Source organism: Ornithorhynchus anatinus, chromosome 5, assembly GCF_004115215.2.
Source record: "Ornithorhynchus anatinus isolate Pmale09 chromosome 5, mOrnAna1.pri.v4, whole genome shotgun sequence".
NCBI lineage: Eukaryota > Metazoa > Chordata > Mammalia > Monotremata > Ornithorhynchidae > Ornithorhynchus > Ornithorhynchus anatinus.
The window spans coordinates 10,584,874-10,604,729 of NC_041732.1; the positions used below are offsets into that span (position 1 = coordinate 10,584,874).

Genomic DNA, 19,856 nt, shown 5'->3' on the forward strand with positions numbered 1-19,856 from the left:
GTCCCACGTGAGGCTCACAGTCTTAATCCCCATTTTACAGATGAGAGAACTGAGGCACAGAGAAGTGAAGTGACTTGCCCACTGTCACACAGCTGACAAGTGGCAAAGCTGGGATTTGAACCCATGACCTGACTCCAAAGCCCGGGCTCTTTCCAGTGAGCCACGCTGCTTCCCTATCCCTAGTTCTCCTTATAAACCTCCTGATTAAAGAAACCCAAGGTCTAAAATTGCATTTACTTCTTCCAACACTGCAGCTCAACATAACCTAACAGGGTCACATGACTGATGAACATTTCCTAATTCCCGAACAATATTCTAGGCCCACTTTGTAGTGAAAAGCCATGTTAATGCAGAATTGAGTATTCCTTCTGGGTTTTTACTTCATTTTAAAGCCCTCATCATTCCAGTGTCCAAATTTTTCTTCATTTGCTATGTACGACCTGTTTGTTTCAAAAAAATGCTTAAATGACTGATATTTTTGTGATTAACCTAATTCACTTGTAAAAGCTGTGATTTTTTGAAATTTTTTAATTTTAATTTGTTTTAATGGCGCTTATTAAGCACTTATTATGTATCAAACACTGTTCTAAAGGCTGGGGTAGTCAGGTCAGATGCAGGCCCTGATCCACAAGGTACTCACAGTCTAGGAGGGAGAACAGGTATTGAATCCCCATTGTGCAGATGAGTAAATGGAGGCTAGAAGAGTTAAGTGATTTACCCAAGGTCACACAGTAGTCTAGTGGCAGACCTGGGATTAGAATCCACACCCTCTGACTCCTAGGCTTGTGCTTTCTCCAGTAGGCCATGCTGCTTCCCTAAAGTTCAAAGTTCCAAAATTCATTCAATAACTTGACCAGTGTAAGCCACAGTTTCCAGTAGTTTCATGAGTTTAAGATTGGGATTAAAAAAAAAACAACCAACAAAAAACTTAGAAAAAAGGAAAATATTACATAAATAGATACAACTTTTCCACTGATATAGAAACACTTGTCTTACCTACAGACTAACATGGTCTGTTACACTGTATTAATTTTGAGTACTGCAGACCATTTACATCCTTAATGAAAATGTTCAGACACAGCAGTTTGTCAATTTTTTCTTAAACATGGTGGGGAAAAATGGGAGCCACCCCACAGTCATTTGAATAGTTTCAACAGAGAAACTGTTTTGTAAATCTACAATCTGAGCAAAAAATACAGCCCCAATTCTTTGTATTTATAGCTTTCATTTATTAAAAGGATGAAAGGGGTTTCCCATGACAAACTTAAAATGACAAATACATATACATTTATGCATACCTCTATTGTATCCAAAATATCCAAAGCCTCTGCTACAATGCAAGACTAGGTATCCCTCCTTTTGTTAAACAAAGAGACAGACAGGGTATGATCCCAAAAATCTGGAATTTTTTTGCGGTACTAGCCAAGGTTTAGGCATTTAAATTGGACAATCATAGATATGTATTTCCTGATCGTCTCCAACGGACACAATTTTGGAACCATTTCCATTGTATTTCACTCCCCAGACCTAGAAATAAGAGCAAAGAGTTTAGCCATTTTTATTTTTTTCAGCTTACGACAAACATCTTAAAAATAACACTTTCTAAACACTGGACCAGAACAGGAAGAATTATGGGGACAAAAGGTGACCCACAAGTAATGGTAGTTGATCTCAATCATTCTTTTCCCTACAAATGTGGGGAGGGCACGGGACCCTTAACTCTCTCCACAACAACAGGCTGAATAAAGGCCAGCTCTATCAAGTTGCTTTGCAAAACACAGCTTGCTTCACCTCTTTTCTCCAGCACCCTGTGTCTGTAAACACTAGCAACATAACAAACACCTCCTTTGCTATTTAAAAGGAACAGTGACATTTCTGGAAGAGTGTGAGATGGGTTTTTGATTTTTAAATTAATGGTTTCCAAGGAGATTATACTCTGACAATATCCTTTTGGGTCACCTCATATAAAATTAACATCCTTAACCTTCCCTCCATCCTCACATTTATTTTTTACCAAAACATTCTATGAGGCAAGGGCAGTATTTTCCCATGTATACAATCAACTCTTGAAAAGGCTAGTGTAGTTACCTGAAGTGTCTGGTCTCAGGTATATTGAGTTAGCAATTTCTCACTCATCTACCTCTGCACAAATGAGCAACTTCCACTCCCCCTCTACCCTGCCCAGTGAATCCATTCCAGGACAAATCGCCGGGCAATAATGATAATAATAACTGGGGTATTTAAGCACTTACTATATGCCAAGCATTTGTACAGAGCACCGGGGTAGATACAAGATAATCAGATCCCACAAGGGTTCGCAGTCTAAGAACAGGACAGAGGTTACAAAGTAACTCTTTTATGAGATTGTGAAATGGATTTTAAGGCCTTTAGTAAATGGGTTTAAGCAGTTTGGTTAGGGTCTTCGCTGGGCATTTTGGAAATCCTAACAGCAGTGTAGAATTAGATTCTACACTGTTTTAAAATAACGAACAAAGCAAGGGACTGAAGAAAAGTGACCTCTGATGGCAGCTGTCTATAATGATTTATTTTTTTAATAAAATGAAAGCCCTTAGAGCTTTTCATGGGTTGTCAGTAGTGAAAATCTTGCAACACAATTAGTAATAATTTATTTGAATATTAAACTGCAATAAAAGCATGGACAGACACCAACAGTAGTCATTAAAGGTTAATCTCAATTGGAATGAGAAAGTGTTTGTTTAATCAGAATGCAATAAATCCCCTAAAATCCAAAACAGGATTTTTCACCACAAAAAATAAATTTCCAAGAGACCCTTACGATGATTTATGAAAGCAAGTGCATTTATTTCCAAGCTCTGCCATGTTTCACATTTAATATTTATTCAGTACTTACCGAAAACATTGAAATTGTTATTGCTTCATTTCTCTAGCACCTTTAATTAAAAATACTTGGCCTACTTTAAAATTGACTTCTTAAAAAAAGAAAATCTTAGGATATGTACGTTTCTCCTCCCCTTCCTCAGCTATTAAGGAAGAAATATGGGAGGTTAGATTTGTCTATCAAATATCTAGACCAAAGTTAGAACTAAAAGTTTTCTAAAATCAGTCCATAGGCATCTTTGTTTGTTTCTGTTACCTTGGGATCGTTGGAAAGAGATTACATCAACGGAGTGAGGAGCAAAGCGTGACATAATATAAATTCAAAACTTCCTTTTTTGGAATATTCACAGACATCAATGTCAACTATGGTTCCAAAAGTTTTCCAAGAGTTAAAACGCACGAAAAGACACTCTATAAACCACTTTTACAGTACCTGATCCTGGTGGTCAAAAAATGTATGAACACAAGTCCTTGTTCCAGCATCCCAGACCTTTACACTTTTGTCAGATGAACTGGAAAGCAAAAACGGTTCAGAAGCTATCAAGATAATTCACTAAGAAAGCAATTTCCATCGGCTTTCTAAAACTTCCAGCTTTAAAAACCATTTAACAATTTTTTACATGATGCATAATCATGTCCTCAAGAAAAATACCACCTTAACTGACCAATAAACGAATCAAACTGAGTTGTGGATCTCTCCAAATTCAATATGTTCCTGACTTATAAGAAGTTGACAGGACAACTGTCCACCCTGGGGTAAAACCGGAAGAAGATTTAGCTTGGATCCCCCGCCGTCCCCAGCTCCAGGCAGCAGCTGGGAAAGAGCCCAGGGCTGACATGGCTGTGTTCAACCCAGATGTCCTATTTCCAACCTGGGGGCAGAGAGGGAAGAGGATCTCAAAGCCACCACCCCAAGTTGCGGGAGTTTCCTGGGGGCTGCCCCAAGCCTGAAGTAGCCCTCAGGCCCCACCCTTGCAAAAACAAACAGCGCGCTGTTTGTAGCCAAGGGCTGGGGCCTGGACTGTTTGGTTCCCGAGGAGATCTCTATTTACAACCTTTCCTTTCCCTCTGTTTTCTGTCCTCTTCCACTTAGATTCTAAGCCCCCCGTGCAGCAGGGGCTGGGTCTGACCAATTCATTGGTATCTACCCTAGTGCCTAGAACAGTACTCTACACACAGAGGACATTTAAAAAATATAAAATCCAAACAGACATTCCTGACGACCCTCTTTCTATCACTCTTCAACTCCACCTGAACGCCTGTTTCACCGCGCTTCACCCACTGACCAACTTGGACACACATTTGATCTCATCATCTCTAGCCACTGCACAATCTCTACCCTCACCAACTCTGATACCCCTCTATTTGACCACAACCTTCCCACCTGCCTTCCCTCCCACACACCTCCACCGCACAAATCTGTGCTGTTTCCTCACGGAGACCCCCGATCTTTAGACCCCATCCAATTTTCTCAACTCATCATTCCTCATTGAGCCTCCATACCCAAACTACCTTACCTCGATGACCAAATGGACACTCTCAACAGCACCCTCTCTACAAGACAACTCACTCGCTATCCTATCCCTTCGTCGATCTCGTACCACTACCCCACAGCCCTGGATCCCCCCCAACAGTCCGCTTCCTTCGCTCCCGTGCAAGAGCCGCAGAGCGCTGCTGGCAGAAATCTAGATATCGGGCCAACTCGTCCACTTCAAGTTTATCCTTACGTGCTTTAACTCTGCCCTCTTTTCGAAAATTATTCCTCCATCCGAACTGACACTCACGCCCATTGCCCTCACCAGTTGTTCCAGTCATTCAACTCCCTCCTCAAACCTCTGTCTCCCTTATAACTTATCCCTACTGACCTGGCCACCTACTTTGTTGAGAAAATCGAAACTATCAGGCACGATCTCCCTAAAATCTCTTCTGCTCCTCCCCAGTCCTTCCCTCCTCCTCCTGCCCCCCCTTCAACTCTCCCATCTCTCCCAGCAGTATCTCAAGTCGAGATCTCCTGCCTTCTCTAAAATCCACCCCCTCCAGGGGTACCTCTAACCCCATCTCTTCACACCTTACCAAAACACTTACCACCTTCCTTCTTCCCTCCCTAACCTCCCTCTTCAACTGTTCACTCTCCAATGCTTCTTCCCCATTACTTTCACACAAGCCCATTTCTCCCCTATCGTAAAAAAACCTCCACTGACCCCAGGGCTCCCTCCAATTATGGCCCCATCTCTCTCCTACCATTCCTCTCTAAACTCCTTGAGTGGTCTGTCCACAGCCACTGTCTCAAGTTCCTCTCCTCCAATTCTCTCCTTGACCGCCCCTCCAATCTGGCTTCCGTCCCTTTCACTCCATAAAAACCACCCTCTCAAATGTCACAAACGATCTCGCCAAATCCAACGTCCTCTACTCCATCCTAATCCTCCTCGGCCTCTCGGCTGCCTTCAACACTGCAGACCACTCCCTTCTCCTGGAAACACTATCTAAACTTGGCTTCACTGACACCTTCCTCTCCTGGTTCTCCTCCTATCTCTCTGGCCGTTCATTTTCAGTCTCCTTTGCGGGCTCTTCCTCTGTCTCCAACCCCTCAACTGTGGGGGTCCCTCAAGGTTCAGGTCTGGGACTCCTGCTATTCCCCATCTACACCCACTCCCTTGGAGAACTCATTTGCTCCCATAGCTTCAACTACCATCTCTATGCGGAGGATTCCTAAATCTACATCTCCAGCCTTGATATACAGATATCTCTCTCTCTCTCCTCACATTTCCTCCTGCCTTCAAGACATCTCTACCTGGATGTCCTGCCATCACCTCATACTTAACAGGTCAAAAATAGAACTCCTTATCTTCCCATCCAAACCCTGTCCTCCCCCTGAATTTCCCATCATTGTAGGATGCAACACCGTCCTTTCTGTCTCACAAGCCCATAACCTTGGCATCGTCCTTGACTCCTCTCTTTCATTCAACTCACACATTCAACCCATCACTAAATCCTGTTGGATCAACCTCCCCTATATCACTAAAATCTTTCCTTTCCTCTCCATCCAAACTGCTGCCATGTGAATCCAAGCACTTCTCTTATCCTGCTTTGATTTCCTTATAAGCCCCCTTGCTGATTTCCCTGCCTCCTGTCTCTCCCCATTTCAGTCCACGCTTCACTCTGCTGCCCGGATCATTTTTCTACAGAAATCTTCAGGCCATGTTTCCCCACTCCTCAAGAACCTCCAGGGGTTGCCCATCCACCTCCACATCAAACAGAAATTCTTTACCATCACCTTTAAAGTACTCGGTCATCTTACCCTGTCTTACCTCACCTTGATACTTTCCTATTACAACCCAGCCCGCACACTTTGCTCCTCTAATGCCAACCTACTCACTGTTCCTCGAACTCATCTACCTTGCTGCCAACCTCTCACCCACGTCCTGCCTCTGGCCTGGAATGCCTCCTTCTTAATGTCTGACAGTATTATCCCCTCTCTCTTCAAAGCCTTAGTGAAGAGACATCTCCTCCAAGAGGCCTTCCCTGACTTTTTCCTTCCATTCCCTTCTGGGTCACCCAGCCCTGCTCCCTTTATTCATTCCCCCTCCCAGCCCCACAGCACTTATGTACATAGCCCAAATTGATTTATATTAATTTCCATCTCCCCCTCTAGACTGAAGGCTCACTGTGGGCAGGGAATGTGACTTGTACTGCCATACTGTACTCTCCCCAGTGCTAAGGAGACTGAGCAGCCTTCTCTTCCTGACATTTTAAAAATAATTAAGAATTTTGATTACCTGGAAACAAAGTGGGTGTCATCAGGACAGAACGCCACATTTAACACCCATGACGCGTGCCCACTTAATGTACCTGCCAAGTTTGCATGCTGCCTGTTAGAAGAGAAGCACATTGTCTGGGTTTAAATGGAATGGAAATGCATTTCAAATACACAACAAGTCATTTTAAAATGGGACGGGCTGGACACGTTTTGATCTTTTTGAAGCAGGGTTTTGTCCCACTGTCTCCTGCAGGTTGGGCAAGGAGAATTTTTACACCTCTTGCCACCCGAATGCTATCGGTTGCCCCAGAATGGATTTAGTCAGTCTTCCATATTTCACAAGCTGCCCCTCCTAGTTGGGAGGGAATGTTTTATGGGGTAACCCGCTATCTCTGAAAGCAAGACTCTTGAGTTCTATTATCTGGCTCTGTCCCTAACCCAGAGTCATTCTGGAACACTCAACTTGTTTTCCTGATACGAAGGTGGAATAAACACAATTACAGGCCTAGAAATTCTCGGGGGAGGTATCCCGTAAGGACAAGCCAACGACAAACACACAACAGCTCTAAAAGGCGGCATATTTTAATCTAACGCAAGCAACCAGAGTGAGTGACCACTTTCCTACCCAGCCCTGCCAAAGAAACTAACTTCCAGTTTGTAGAAGCTGGGGTTGGATTTCCATCAGATTAGAACCCAGGATCTTTGGCATTCTACAGTGTTACAAAACAAGTATTTTAAATATCTCTGGGCACCCTTCGTAGCTGCAACCAGGATCCTAAAATAGCACAATCCAACCTATCGCTAATGATGAACCAATAAATCCCACTATTTTTAAACTGACTGTTTAAATCACGTTAGAGGTGAACAGCAACTTACACATCATAAATCTTTATATAGCCATCATCTGAAGCGGTGACGAGCAACTGAGAATCCGGAGAAAAGGTCAAAGAACGAATAGGCATAGCGTGGCCTAAAATTCAGAAAAGCCACAGTTAAATTTGATTTTTAAAAAAATGACCTACTTAAAAAGGATTTTCAGCTTGGCAATATCCCTTTGTGGCAGCTAAGTGTGTTTGTGGGGCTCCATCTAACCCAGCAAGAACGAGAATCTACCGGCCACCCCCCACCCACCAATCTCTCACCCAAAACTGAGAAAAGTAATTTCCCATTTGAAAGACCTCCTTGGTCATATTTTGATTTTTGTCTGTTACTTATGGAAATTTCACGCCCGCACCAATCTATTATTTAGCTTCTAACCTCACTATACACCGCTGATGGGGAGCGAGGAATTGGGGGAAGATGACAGGACTGCAAACGAAGAGGATAATGTTTATCACATCTAATTGGATGCATTTTTTTTGTTGCTTTTGTTGCAAATTGTAGCAAAACCTAGTGATAATCGGCCCTACTGTAACATATAACAAAAATACAATTGAGATGTGATAGAAAAAACTGGATCAATGTCATTGTGATTGCTTTTCAGATGGTTTTAAAAAATTTGATAATTTACACTACACTCGGGAAAGGGCTCAAAAATAAAAGTTAATCAGTAGGCTGCTTTCCTTAATACTATGTTAGTCAATCTTTTTGAGTGCTTACTGTGTGCAGGGCACTATACTAAGGGCTTGGGAAAGTAAAATATAATAATAAACACACACATTCCCTGCCCATAATGAGCTTACAGTCCAGAGGGGGAGACAGACATTTATATAAATTATAGATATATATATATATAAGTACTGTGGGGCTTGGGGGTGGGGTGAATAAAGGGTGCAAATCAGGATGCCACAAAAGGGAGTGGAAGGAAAGGAGGGCTTGGTCAGAGCGTAATTATCAAATGCAGCAGGGGGGAAGAAAGCATTGAAAAAAGGCAAATTATAAACAGGTAAACCTAAAGAAGATGGGCAATGGTCATTTCATTTGGCTGATGAGCTAAGCTGACAGTTGCAGAACGCTGCGTTTAGGCACAAAACTGAATGGATCAAATGGTTTTTGACCAAACATCTGGCATAACTGTCGAGTTTGCATCTCATTTTCAAATTCAAACCTCAATCGTCTAAAGGTCCATGATAAAAAAGTGCTGATCAGGCTAACTGTAAGACAGCTGACCCAGATGTTCTGCTCTACATACCTTCCAGGGTATGCAGGAGTTTGCCAGTTGCAATATCAAAAATATTGATAATCCCATCAATGGCTCCACTTGCCAAATATTTTCCATCTGGACTCTGTGGTGAGTAAAAATACATGACAGCATTTGTGCAACTCTAGATTTGAAAACAGCAAAATTCAATAAAGTGCCCTTAAAAATCCCTGGTTTGGGGTTAAAATACACCCTGCTGTCTGCCCTCCCTGGGACCGGGCATCCTGGCCTTCTGACCACCCAGACAACAGCAATGATGGAAGGAGCACGGCCTAGTGGACAGAAGCCCGGGCCTGGAAATCAGAAGGACCTGGGTTCTAATTCCAGCTCCGCCACTTGTCTGCTCTGTGACCTTAGGCAAGTCACTTAACTTCTCTGTGCCTCAGTTACCTCATCTGTAAAACGGGGAGTAATACTGTGAGCCCCATGTGGGACACGAACCGCATCCAACGTGAATAGCTTCTACCTTCTCCCATGCTTACTAGAGTAACTGGCACATAGCAAGTGCCAGTTCCTATGAGAAGCAGTGTGGCTCAGTGGAAAGAGCCTGGGCTTCGGAGTCAGGGGTCATGAGTTCGACTCCCGGCTCTGCCACTTGTCAGCTGTGTGACTGTGGGCAAGTCACTTAACTTCTCTGTGCCTCAGTTCCCTCATCTGTAAAATGGGGATTAAAAGTGTGTGAGCCCCATGTGGGACAACCTGATTACCCTGTATCTCCCCCAGCGCTTAGAACAGTGCTTGGCAGCTAGTAAGCGCTTAACAAATACCAACATTATTATTAAGTGCATAAATACCATAAAAATAAATAAGCAAAAACACCAGGATCGGGATAAATGAAAAGTTGAGGCTGCTGCTTCCATCAAGCCCAGGTTGAAAAGTTCGAATTTGCAGTTTTCTGAAGATACAAGCTTAAATGTGATTCTTACATATGCAATACTAAGGATGAATTTTCCTCTTGTGTCCAAGGAATATTCCTTTTTCCCAGTCTCCACGCCAAAAATGTTTACTTTTCCCACGTGGCTCCCCGTTGCTAGAAACTGGGAGTCAGGTGAAAAGGCCAGGGACCAGGCATCAACTGAAACAGAGAGGAAATCACGATCATCCATTATTTCCCCTAATACAAAAGAATGTCATGATTTATTTATATGCAGGAAAGGCCTCAAACTGTGCCCACCTTTCAAAGTGAAATGAAAATGACACGGACTAGGAACCTGATACAGAACAAAAGCGGAAAGTCAAAAATTTGACTTTGGCACAAGATACGTTTTTCGACAACTAAAAAGAAAAAAGAATGCGATGGATCAGAAACAGGACACGGACACACCTGTCCTTTTCTGGGGACTCAGGACTTCGGGAAACCCTGAAGACCTTCGGTCCCATTTCCAACCCAGCGGGGGAAGGGGAGGGCAAAAGGGATCTCATTTTGACCCACCACAGGGACAGACACCAATTGTCTTCAAATACCACCAAACTGAAGGAAAAGGGGGTCACGGAACATTTTTAAAAACAAAATCAAATGAAAAGGTGGACATAGCTCTTCACTAAAACCCGCTATTCGCGAGTACAATAGGAATATCATTTCCTAATCAGAAATGGACAGTGATCTATCGAAGCAATATGACTCTTACCGGGTCCGGCATCTATCGACTTAATCTGCTTGCCGTTTTCTAGATCCCAAAGGCGGATATGAGCATCTAGGGAGCTAGATGCAGCAATGGCACCTGTGTGACATATATCTACTGATACCACACCCAGTTGATGACCCTCCAAATTCCACTGTAATTCTAGTTTCTCCTCATTCCTTCAAAAGAGAGGTAAAGGGAAATAGTTAGTTTCCCGATTGACGCCACGCTTAATCTAGCAAAAACTCATCCCGATTTCTGGAATTCTCTAAGAACGTCAGCAGTGCCCTCCTTGGGTCGATCGATCGATCGATCGATCCAATGGGTCAGTTCAGCTCTGCAGTCTCTTGTCAACAGGATGCTTGGGGGAACCACGTGATCGCCATCTCTGATTCTAAAATTTAGGGATTAATCATCCGATCTCCCTCACTTCTCCCCTCTACATCTCAATTCATGAGACATGGACACGATTTTCATGTAAGGCGAAACATTTTCCACGTACTCACACGAAGGAATGTGAGTTGCATGTTTCTAACTCTAAATTGAAGCAAATTTCAAAAAGGTTTCTTTTTAAAACGGGGGAGATCGGAAAGAAAATGCAAAGAATCAGAATCAACGAAACGATAACAAGGAACTAAATACTTCGGTGTTTTGAACCAGAAAATAAGATTTTGCTTCTTCGGTCATCACCTGTGCTCGGAAGCATCGGAATGTGAGAAAATCAAGGCTCAGGGCTTCAAAGGTGACAGATTATTTTTTATTATTAAATAAGTGACTGAAAATTAAGTGCTCCAGCAAATTGGAGAAAGGGAAATCCAAGACTTAACACAAGAATTTTCAAGTTTGAGCTTCGGGGCTTTTCTTAAAGACTTTTAAATCAAAGGTGCTTGCTTTGGAGTATGCGAACCTAATGCCAAGTGAACATTTAAAAAAATATATACTATTCTATTTGTTAATGACTTACTGCGTATCAACCACTGTTCTAAGCACTGGGGTAGATACAAGTTACATCAAATACAGTCTCTGATCCTCATGCGGCCCTCGGTCTAAATAAGGGGGGGGGAATTTTACCATTTTACTTACCATTTCCACACTTTCACTAGATCATCCAAGGAACCTGAGATAACTGTCTCGGAACCATCCTTTTTATTCTTCCCCCAAGCCACAGACCAGATGGCATCATCGTGGGCTAGAATGACAGACATATTTTAAGGTCATTTCTTTACACTTTAATGAATTTTACAAATTCATTTTAAAGTAATGGGGTTACCTCGACTTCAACTGTTACTGAAATCCCACCAATACTGGCAGGAAGGAGTATGGGAAGCAGTATGGCCTAGTGGATAGAGCACGGGCCCGGGAATAAGAGGAACCAAGGTTCTAAACCTGGCTCCACCACTTGTCTGCTATGTGACCTTGGGCAAGTCACTTCACTTCTCTGTGCCTCAGTTACCTCATCTGTAAAATGGGGATTAAGACTATGAGCCCCATGTGGGGCAGGGTCTGTGTCCAACCTTGGATTAGTTTGTATCCCCCCCCAGCGCTTAGAACAGAGTTTGCTTGACGCTTGGTGAGCGCTTAATCAATACCATCATCATTAGGATTATTATTAGGAAAAATGTACCTAATTCAAAACTGAGAAAAATCTACCAAACTTGAAAAATAGTGCTAAAATATCTTTTGGGGCAGAATTTAAATGGCTAGCTTGCTGTTCTGCTGATCACACAGAAACATAGGGCCCTTGACAATGTTCATGTTAATGTCTGTCTCCCCCATAGACTGTAAACTCATCGTGGGTATTTGTTGGTATTTGTTAAGTGCTTACTATGTGTAGAGCACTGTTCTAAGCGCTGGAGTAGATACAGGGTAATCAGGTTGTCCCACATGGAGATCACAGTTTTAATCCCCATTTTACAGATGAGGTAACTGAGGCACAGAGAAGTTAAGTGACTTGCCCAACGTCACACAGCTGACAAGCGGCAGAGTCAGGATTCGAACCCATGACCTCTGACTCCCAAGCCCGGGCTCTTTACGCTGAGCCACGCTGCTTCTCTCCAGATAACACGTCTATTAACTGTTGTACTGTACTCTCCCAACCGCTTAGTACCATGCTCAGCACCCAGTAAGCGCTCAGTAAATACTACTGATGATGAACAGGGTTGTGGGGCGAGGGGACACGCCTCTGAAACTAGGAATTTTAAATATTCCCAAATCTTTGGTTTACCCACATGATCCAGAAACGATTCTGAGACAGGTGGGCTTTGGAAAAGTTCCTTACCTTGCTCCTGTTTGAAGAGTATACTGTACTGAAAAGAAGGGAAAAAAGGGTCGCCACGTTACATCGATGACCAGCGTTACAAACATCTAACGCGGTCTGCATCCCCCCCTCCCCATCATCGTTCCTCCCTTACCTGGTTGCTCATTTCCTTAACGCGAGGTCAACGCTCATGGGACAGCTCTGTGGAAACAACATCCAATCTTGAGCAGGAGGGTGAAGAGGCAACTAAGGGGCATTCGCTCTGTCAAGCTACACTGAGGGGTCGGCATTTACGCACAGCTCTTAATCACTCGGCCAGTCACCGTAATTATTAATAATAATAATAATAATGTTGGTATTTGTTAAGCGCTTACTATGTGCAGAGCACTAAGCGCGGGGGAGATACAGGGCAATCAGGTTGTCCCACGTGAGGCTCACAGTCTTCATCTCTGTTTTACAGATGAGGTCACTGAGGCCCAGAGAAGTGAAGTGGCTTGCCCACAGTCACACAGCTGACAAGTGGCAGAGCTGGGATTCGAACCCACGACCTCTGACTGCCAAGCCCGTGCTCTTTTCACTGAGGCACACTGCTTCTGTGCGCATAGCATTGTACTAAGCGCTTGGGAAGGTACAATGCAGTAATACACGAACACATTCCCTGCCGCATACCCAATTACTCCCACCTGTAATACTCTTCAACTTCTGTCCCTCCCTCTGGATTGTAAACTCGAGGGTGGGTTCACGTAGACTAATAATAATAATAATTGCAGTATTTGCTAGGCATATGTCACGTGCTTGCTCTGCAGTCAGCGCTCCACAAATACGACCGATGGATGGATGAATGTGCTAGGCACTGTACTAAGCGCTGAGGTGGATACAAGCAAATAGGGTTGGACACAGTCCCTGTCTCTCATGGGGCTCAGTCTTAATCCCTCCCCATTTTAGAGAAGAGGTCACTGAGGCCCAAAGAAGTGACTTGCCCAAGGTGATGATGATGATTACGGTATTTGTTAAGCGCTTACTATGTGCCAAGCACTTTTCTAACCGCTGGGGTGGATACCAGGTAATCAGGTTGTCCGATATGGGGCTCACAGTCTCAATCCCCATTTTATAGATGAGGTCACTGAGGCCCAGAGAAGTGAAGTGGCTTGCCCAAGGTCACACAGCAGACAAGTGACAAGAGAGAAGCAGCGTGGCTCGGTGGAAAGAGCCCGGGCTTGGGAGTCAGAGGTCGTGGGTTCTAATCCTGGCTCCGCTGCTTGTCTGCTGGGTGACCCTGGGCAAGTCACTTCACTTCTCGGTGCCTCTGTTACCTCATCTGTAAAATGGGGATTAAAACTGTGAGCCTCACGTGGGACAACCTGATGACCCTGGATCTACCCCAGCGCTTAGAACAGTGCTCTGCACATAGTAAGCGCTTAACAAATACCAATATTATTATCAGTGGCACCCATTGCCCTCTCCCTACTGAGCGCTTGGAAGAGTTGAGTTGGGGGTGGGGGCCACGAGTTTATAATCATAATTAATAATAATAATAACAATAATGTTGGTATTTATTAAGTGCTTACTATGTGCAGAGCACTGTTCTAAACGCTGGGGGAGATAACAGGGTCATCAGGTGGTCCCACGTGAGGCTCCCAGTTAATCTCCATTTTGCAGATGAGGGAACTGAGGCCCAGAGAAGTGACTTGCCCACAGTCACCCAGCTGACAGGGGGCCGAGGCGGGATTCGAACCCATGACCTCTGACTCCAGAGCTCTATGATGATGATGGCATGGCTCAGTGGAAAGAGCCCGGGCTTGGGAGTCAGAAGTCACGGGTTCGAATCCCGGCTCTGCCCCCCGTCAGCTGGGCGACCGTGGTCAAGTCACTTCCCTTCTCTGGGCCTCAGTTCCCTCATCTGGAAAATGGGGATGAAGACTGGGAGCCTCACGTGGGAGCACCCGATGACCCTGGATCTCCCCCAGCGCTTAGAACAGTGCTCGGCACCGAGTGAGCGCTCAGCAAATACCGACATGATTCTTCTCTGTTAAGCGCTTACCGTGGGCAGTCCTGAGGGGGAGGGGAGCCGCGAGGAGAAATGGAGGAACCGAGGCAAAGGAGAGAAGTGGCGAGGGAGGGGGGAGGGGGAATAAAAGGGGGGAAATGCAAAGGGCCCCAGAGGGAAGGTTTTTGTGCGGGGGTCCGGGGGTCCGGGGGTGCGGGGGTCCGGCGTCGCGAGCGGCCTCCTCAGGGTCCGGGCCCTCCCGGCCGCGGGCCCCGTCGCAGGCCCTGGGCGGCGCACGCTGATGACGTCAGCCCGGGAACCAGCGAGTCGGGCGGCTAGATCGGCCCGCCGCGCCCGCCCTTCCTCCCGCGGCCGCCCTAGAGGGCGCTGCCGGGCCTCCGCCCGCCTTCACTCACTCATTCGGTCGGGGTCTTTGAGTGCCGACGGGGCGCGGGGCGCTGCGCTCAACGCTTGGGGAGGTCCAATGCGGTAATGAACGAACACATCCGCCGCCCGCATTGCCAGTTACTTCCACCTGTAGTACTCTTCGGCTTCGGGCTCTCCACCTGGATTGTAAAATCGAGGGCGGGGTTTATTCTCATTCATTTCTTCATCCATCCATCCATCCATCTATCCGTCCGTCCATATCCATTTATCCATCCATCCACCCACCCACCCATCCATCCATTCTAGAGAAGCAGCGTGGCTCAGTGGAAAGAGCACGGGCTTTGGAGTCAGAGGTCATGGGTTCGAATCCCGCCTCGGCCCCCTGTCAGCTGGGTGACTGTGGGCAAGTCGCTTAACTTCTCGGTGCCTCAGTTAACTCATCTGTAAAATGGGGATGAAGACTGTGAGCCCCACGTGGGACATCCTCATTCCCCTGTGTCTACCCCAGCGCTTAGAACAGTGCTCGGCACATAGTAAGCGCTTAACAAATACCAACATCATCATCCATCCATCCATCCATCTATCCATCCATCCACCCATCCATCCCTCCATCCCTCCATCCATTTATCCATCCATCCCTCCATCCATTTATTCATCCATCCCTCCATCCATTCATTCATCCATTCATATTTATTGAGCACTCACTATGTGCAAAGCAGTTTGAATCCCAGCTCTGCCACTTGTCAGCTCTGTGACATTGGGCAAGTGACTTATCTTCTCTATGCCCCAGTTCCCTCACCTGTAAAATGGGGATTAAGACGGAGGTCAACTTGACAATAATAATAATAATAATAATAATGATGTTGGTATTTGTTAAGCGCTTACTCTGTGTGAAGCACTGTTCCAAGCGCTGGGGTAGATACAAGGTAATCAGGTTGTCCTCCGTGAGGCTCACAGACTTAATCCCCATTTTACAGATTAGGTAACTGAGGCACAGAGAAGTCAAGTGACTTGCCCAAAGTCACATAGCTGACAGGTGGCAGAGCCAGCATTAGAACCCATGACCGCTGACTCCTAAGCCCGTGCTCGTTCCACTGAGCCACGCCCTCTACCCCGGTGCTTAGAACAGTGCTTCGCACATAGTAAGTTCTTCACAAATGCCATTATTCAGTGAGAAGCAGTGTGGCTTAGTAGAAAGAACATGGGCTTGGTATTCAAAGGTCATGAGTTCTAATCCTGCTTCCACTGCTTATCAGCTGTGTGATTTGGGGCAAGTTGCTTAACTTCTCGGTACCTAAATTATCTGTAAAATGGGGATAAATACTGTGAACCCCACGTGGGACAACCTGAGTATCTTGTATCTACCCCAGCGCTTAGAACAGTGCTTTGCACATAGTAAGCACTAAACAAATACATTATTATTATTACAAATTAATCAGGTTGGACACAGTCCCTGTTCCACAAGGGGCTCACATTCCTGCACCCCATTTTACAGATGAGGTAACTGAGGCCCAGATAATTTAGTGACTTGCCCAAGGTCACACAGCAGACATATGGCAGAGCCGGAATTAGAACCCAGATCCTTCTGACTCCCAGACCCGTGTTCTATCCAGTAAGCTACGCTGCTTCTCTGCAATGTGACCTTGGACCAATCACTTAACTTCTCTGTGACTCAGTTACCTCACCTGTAAAATGGGGATTTAGATTGAGAGCCCCATGTGGGACAGGGACTGCATCCGACTTGATTTGCTCGTATCTACCCCAGTGCTTAGTCGGCTCTGAATAAACACATTTTTAAAAATGGGAAATGGGAAAACTGCAAGGGAGAGCATTATACAGGGTGCCTGGCCCTTCAGGGACTCACAATCAGAAAATAAGTGGGGAGGGGTTTGGTGGCGTACGAAAGAAAGGAAGAAAACAACATCGCCTGAAAAACAAAGCTCAGAGTCCAATGTGTCCAGTTGGGGGGCGGTTGGTGGCTCAGATTGCTGTTGTCCAGGTCATCCAGAGTCCAGTCAGAACCGATTCAGAGGGGTGAGGACATCTGATGAAAGAAAAGGTAAATGCTCAGTAAAGCCCGTTCAATGTCTGTGATCCTCCAGCCAGATCTGGGCTACCTCAAGCAACCTTTGTCCTACTCCCGGGGTTTCGCCTTCCAGCTGTTTTTATTTCTAAATCTGAACGGAACCACCCCTCTCCGCCCCGACACCCCCTCCTCACCCCAGCCAAATAAAAATGAAAATCAGCATTTTCTCCCTTCTCCTTCCTCGTTCCTTCCCAGATGGGAAAGTGAAGGGAAATCAAAGGGCTCAGGGGATTAATTCAGCACTGGGATAGCAGCTGGGAGAGAGGGGGCTCTCTCCTTTTCTCTGCAGTGTGTAGGTGGGTGGGGGTGAGGGGTGCCACGACTGGATAATAATTATGGTGTTTGTAAAGCGCTTACTATATGCCAGGCACTGTACTAAACGTTGGATGGAACAGAGGTGGGGAAAGGGGAGGAAGAGAAGGAAAGGAGAAGTAGGAGAGGAAATCTAGCAGCGATAAAATGTTCACAATGATCTCCTTTGGTCCCTTCACGCTCTCCTCTCCGAGGAATATTGCTATGGACTACGGGTGACCTGGTTTTCGAGGGAGTCATAATTTTGCAAACCACCCAGTTACTACGGACCCGGGCAGAGTTTAAGATAAAGTAATAGCCGGAATCACATTGTTTTTCCTAGTTTCGTTTTTAAAATTCCACCTGTTCACAATGGATCTAACTGAACTCGATAAAAAAGTTTCTAACAGTCCTTTTTATCGGTTAATTTGGAAGTCCTATGGAATGAACACGGGACTGATAGTCAGGAGACCCGGGTTCTAGTGCCGGCTCTGACCCTGGACTCCTGTGGGACCTTGGGTAAGTCCCTTCACTTCACCTTTCTGTGTCCCAGTGCCCTCTTCATCAGTACAAAGATCAAATATCTGTTCTCTCCTTTCCTCCCTCTTAGATCCCCACTTTATAGATGAGGTAACTTAGACACAGAGAACTTAAGTGACTTGCCCAAGATCACAAAGCAGACATGTGATGGAGTCAGAATTAGAATCCAGGTCCTCCTGACTCCCGGGACTGTGCACTAGGCCTAGCTGCTTCTCCTCGGCCTCCACTCGCCCCAGATCGGAGGAGGGGGAGAGGTAGGCACACATTAGGTATATTTGCCTACCAATTAGATCCAGCTTGATGTCAGTAGGCAGAGGAGAGGGGTGTCAAAGGAGTAGAGGACCCAATCGGAGGAGGGGTGTGGCAGGCACTCAGAAAGCAAATTTGCCCACCCATCAGATCTGGCTTAGGGGAAATCAACCAGAGAGGGAGGCAGGAGGGGTGAATCATAAACCAAATGATTGATGTTGAGACTCCCTGAGCGAACTAGGTTTGGAACGCACAATATGAAGAGACATTTCGCAAGGAGCTTTCACTCTGGAAGCCAAAGGACAGATACACAGAAGTCAGGTGTTTTCCAAATGCCAAAGAAAACAGTGTCGTCATTCTTTGGTAGCCTCGCGTTCGTCTTTGGCATTAGCAAAAAGAAACACAAACTGGAGTAGAAGGGAGAGTTCAAGGGTTAGGATTCATTCAAGCATATTTACCGAGGGCTTACTGTGTGCAGAGCGCTGTACTAAACGCTCGGAAAATACGATTCGGCAACAAATAGAGACAATCCCTACCCGACAATGAGCTCACAGTCTAGAAACGGGTTGGGATCTAAATGTCCCCCTGAAAAATTTGTCTGGAAATTAGAAGCCTGTCATTCATTCCTTCATTCAATTGTATTTATTGAGTGATTACTGCGTGCAAAGCGCTGTACTACAACTGATAATAATGATAAAAATAATGTGGTATTTGGTAAGTAATTCCTATGTATCAGGCACTGTACTAAGTGCTGGGGTAGATAGGAGGTAATTGAGCCGGACACAGTCCCTGTCCCACGTAGGGCTCACAGTCTTAATTCCCATTTTCCAGATGAGGGAACTGAGGCACAGAGAATTGAAGTGACTTTCCTAAGAGTCACACAGCAGACAGGTAGCAGAGCCAGGATTAGAGACCAGTCGTAATAACTCTCAAGCCTGTGTTCTAGCTACTAAGCCACATAATAAATAATATTCTTATTTGTTAAGCGCTTACTATGTGCAGAGCACTGTTCTAAGCACTGGGGGAGATACAGGGTGATCAGGTCGCCCCACGTGAGGCTCACAGTTAATCCCCATGTTACAGATGAGGTAACTGAGGCCCAGAGAAGTGAAGTGACTTGCCCACAGTCACACAGCTGACAAGTGGCAGAGCCGGGAGTCGAACCCATGACCTCTGACTCCGAAGCCCAGGCTCTTGGGAGAGTACAATATAACAATAAACAGACACAATATCTGCAAATTCCTGGTTTGTTTTTTTTTCTTGCACTTCATAATAATAATGGTAATAACTGTGGTGTTTGTTAAGAGTTTACTGTGTGCCAGGCACTGTACTAAGTGCTGGGGTGGTTACAAGCAAAACGGGTTGGACACAGTCTCAATCCCCATTTTACAGGTGAGGTAACTGAGGCACAGAGAATTGAAGCGACTTGCCCACAGTCACACGGCGGACAAGTGGCAGAGCCGGGATTAGAATCCATGACCTTCTGACTCCCAGGCCCGTGCTCTAGCCACTACTCCACACTGCTTCTCGAGAATATACACTTGGGTCCGTACCCCTTTAAGCACTTGATATTTATGTCTCAAAGACAATCACGCGCCCCGTCTTCGAAGCCTTATCGAAGGCCCATCTCCTCCAAGAGGCCTTCCCTGACGAAGCCCTCATTTCCTCTTCTCCCACTCCC

At 45.5% G+C, this 19,856-nt stretch overlaps 1 protein-coding gene across 1 annotated transcript; it reads right to left on the reverse strand.

The window, feature by feature from the left end:
- Positions 1-1,205: 1,205 nt before the first annotated feature.
- Positions 1,206-14,884, reverse strand: WDR61 (WD repeat domain 61). Its single transcript, XM_029066285.1, has 11 exons — positions 14,677-14,884; positions 12,790-12,836; positions 12,657-12,684; positions 11,462-11,567; positions 10,385-10,557; positions 9,683-9,831; positions 8,748-8,841; positions 7,493-7,586; positions 6,636-6,728; positions 3,293-3,371; positions 1,206-1,527 (listed from the first exon to the last, which is right to left on the reverse strand). Exons 2-11 carry the CDS (start codon positions 12,799-12,801, stop codon positions 1,438-1,440), a joined length of 918 nt encoding a protein of 305 aa, XP_028922118.1. The 5' UTR covers positions 12,802-12,836; positions 14,677-14,884; the 3' UTR covers positions 1,206-1,437.
- Between the last annotated feature and the right edge of the window lie 4,972 nt (positions 14,885-19,856).